Source organism: Aplysia californica, unplaced genomic scaffold (assembly GCF_000002075.1).
Source record: "Aplysia californica isolate F4 #8 unplaced genomic scaffold, AplCal3.0 scaffold01156, whole genome shotgun sequence".
Lineage (NCBI taxonomy): Eukaryota > Metazoa > Mollusca > Gastropoda > Aplysiida > Aplysiidae > Aplysia > Aplysia californica.
The window spans coordinates 136,270-138,478 of NW_004798426.1; the positions used below are offsets into that span (position 1 = coordinate 136,270).

General features: G+C 38.7%; 1 protein-coding gene across 10 annotated transcripts in view; it reads left to right on the forward strand.

Annotated features, from left to right (window-relative positions):
• The window catches only part of LOC101864271 (LIM/homeobox protein Lhx3), a 69,798-nt gene that overhangs the window by 65,177 nt on the left and 2,412 nt on the right, over positions 1-2,209 (forward strand). For 9 of the 10 annotated variants that reach the window (XM_035973352.1, XM_035973353.1, XM_005111967.3 and 6 more), the window contains one exon: positions 81-1,094. In XM_035973352.1, coding sequence (XP_035829245.1) covers positions 81-529 — 449 coding nt within the window. In that variant the 3' untranslated portion in view covers positions 530-1,094. The remainder of the gene's footprint in view (positions 1-80; positions 1,095-2,209) is intronic. The other variant, XM_035973349.1, reaches the window with a different exon arrangement.

A 2,209-nucleotide genomic window follows, 5' to 3' on the forward strand; every position in this document is an offset into this window, starting at 1 on the left:
ATTATTATTGTCATTAATCTTATTATCATCATAATTATCAGTATCATTACTATAACCCAATCCTCCCTGTCTTCCAATAGGTAGTCTAGACGACGTGGACAGCAACAGCGGGCTGGGAGGGCCCCGGATGGGTGGAGACGGCTACGCCATAGAGTCGGACCTCTCTCTGGGGCCCCTGGCTCCGGTGTCACACGGTGGGCCCAACGACGGCCCTGGTCTCGACTCCTGGTCCCCCTACAGTGGACCCCTGGGACCTAACGGACCCCCACCACCGCCCCCTCTCGGCCCGGGCGGCCCCATGACGGGGAACGGCCCGATGGGTCCCAATATGAGCCCGGGCGGGATGCCAGGTGGGCCCCATCACTTCATCGGCAGGCATTCTCCAGGGGCGCCTATTTCCCACTCACAAATGATGCCTCTTGACGCTATGGCGGGAATTCCCAGGTTACTTCCGGCAGGGGAGGATAATTCTCAAAGCTACATGGATTATCCCCCTTCATCGACGCATAATCACGTTGAAGTTTACTGACGTTCGTTGTTTCCTGGATATTAAAGAATGTGTACGTGACAGTTTTTATATATGATGATAAGAAATGTGTTCAACACAAAAAACCATGTTTATATAGACGTTTACAAATCAAAGCATAATATTATAATATAGTGCTCGAACTATACGTTGGAGGCATAAAATGCAGGATATGTGCTTGCATGTTTCGTTCTAAACACTAATTACTGTTTATGTATGTCAAATCTGTGAATATTGTATTTACATGTACAGATACGTTATTTTGCATAATTTTGTTTTCCCAAATCAAAGTGTTGTATAGCCGAAGGCATAATATTAGTCTCTTCATGCATTACCTGTTGCTTTTTCAGTTTGTTTGGCATCTTTTTAGACAACTTTGCTACGTCGACTAGCATAATTTATTGTTTAGACTGTTTTTATACAATTTATTTATTTCAAATTTGTTATTTATATGAAAGGACAGTATGAGATATTGCTATTCTTGAGCATAATACTATCTGCATGGTGGGGAATGTCTTTTGTGTGTGTTTGTATGTGTGTGCATATGTGTGTGTGCTTGTGTGTGTGTGTGAGAGAGAGAGAGAGAGAGAGAGAGAGAGAGAGAGAGAGAGAGAGAGAGAATATGTGTGTAAGTTCGTGTGCAAGTTGTGTATGTGTTTACACTATCCTCTTTACCTGTGTTCACCCTATATTTGGATCTCTCATTCGGTGTTCAAAATTAGCAAAACGGAACAAACAGCTATATAGGTCTTCTTTAATTTTAAAAAAAAATGTTTCTTATAGTTCAGATATTTATAGATTGCCCTAGATTATTATTTTATTCCCATAAGATATCACTAAAATCATTGGGAACACGTGTCTCTTCGCGTCAAACGTGTGGACATGATCGTGAAAATTGACTTTATGTTATGTCATACGCAATTTTACGAAACAAAATTAAATAGTAATGAGCGTAATACCCACTAAAATTTGCTATGAAAGAAATTACAAATGTCCAGCACAATAAATGTCACTGTATATTACTTTTACTTTGGCCTTTCTGTACTTTATTGCTATTATATAGTGACTGTCGAGGGGAGATGCAGTTTTCTATGATAGGTCAACTCTGAAGCCCTTTCAATTGACATGTTGTTGTTGTACTCTAAACTTTAAGTAATCTTTCTATGTTTTGGCTCTTTTTTCTTTCATTGTAGATATCAATTCTTTATTCTCATAAGTTCGCATAATAATTGTAACACATCTCTTTTCTCGTTCTCTTCATCCGTGCTAGGTTTCAAAACACTTCTTAGTTCACTTCTTTGTATGAATTATAGTGAGCGTCATACTTTAAATTCATTAAATATTTTCATAATTTTATTCTTCTAGTTTTTAGCCCGCCTCTTAAACGACATGATAGCGTTGATAGGGGCACTTCTTTTTGTCTTTTGTTCATTTTTTATTTTGTCTTCATTTAAAAATCAATCTTTTTCTTTGAAAAGGGGAAAGGAGAAGGGGAGGATTCGGTGTGGGAGTGCTGTGTGTCTACTATTCAATTGAGTACAGTATAGGCAAATATAACTAGTAACTCACCGGTTGTATTTTTATAACTACACATTTTACATAAGGAGAGAATAGTGGCGCAAACTACGTTAGGGGTTTCTTCAAAACTACCGATGTCTTCATTGATTCTTGTTTGGTATTATT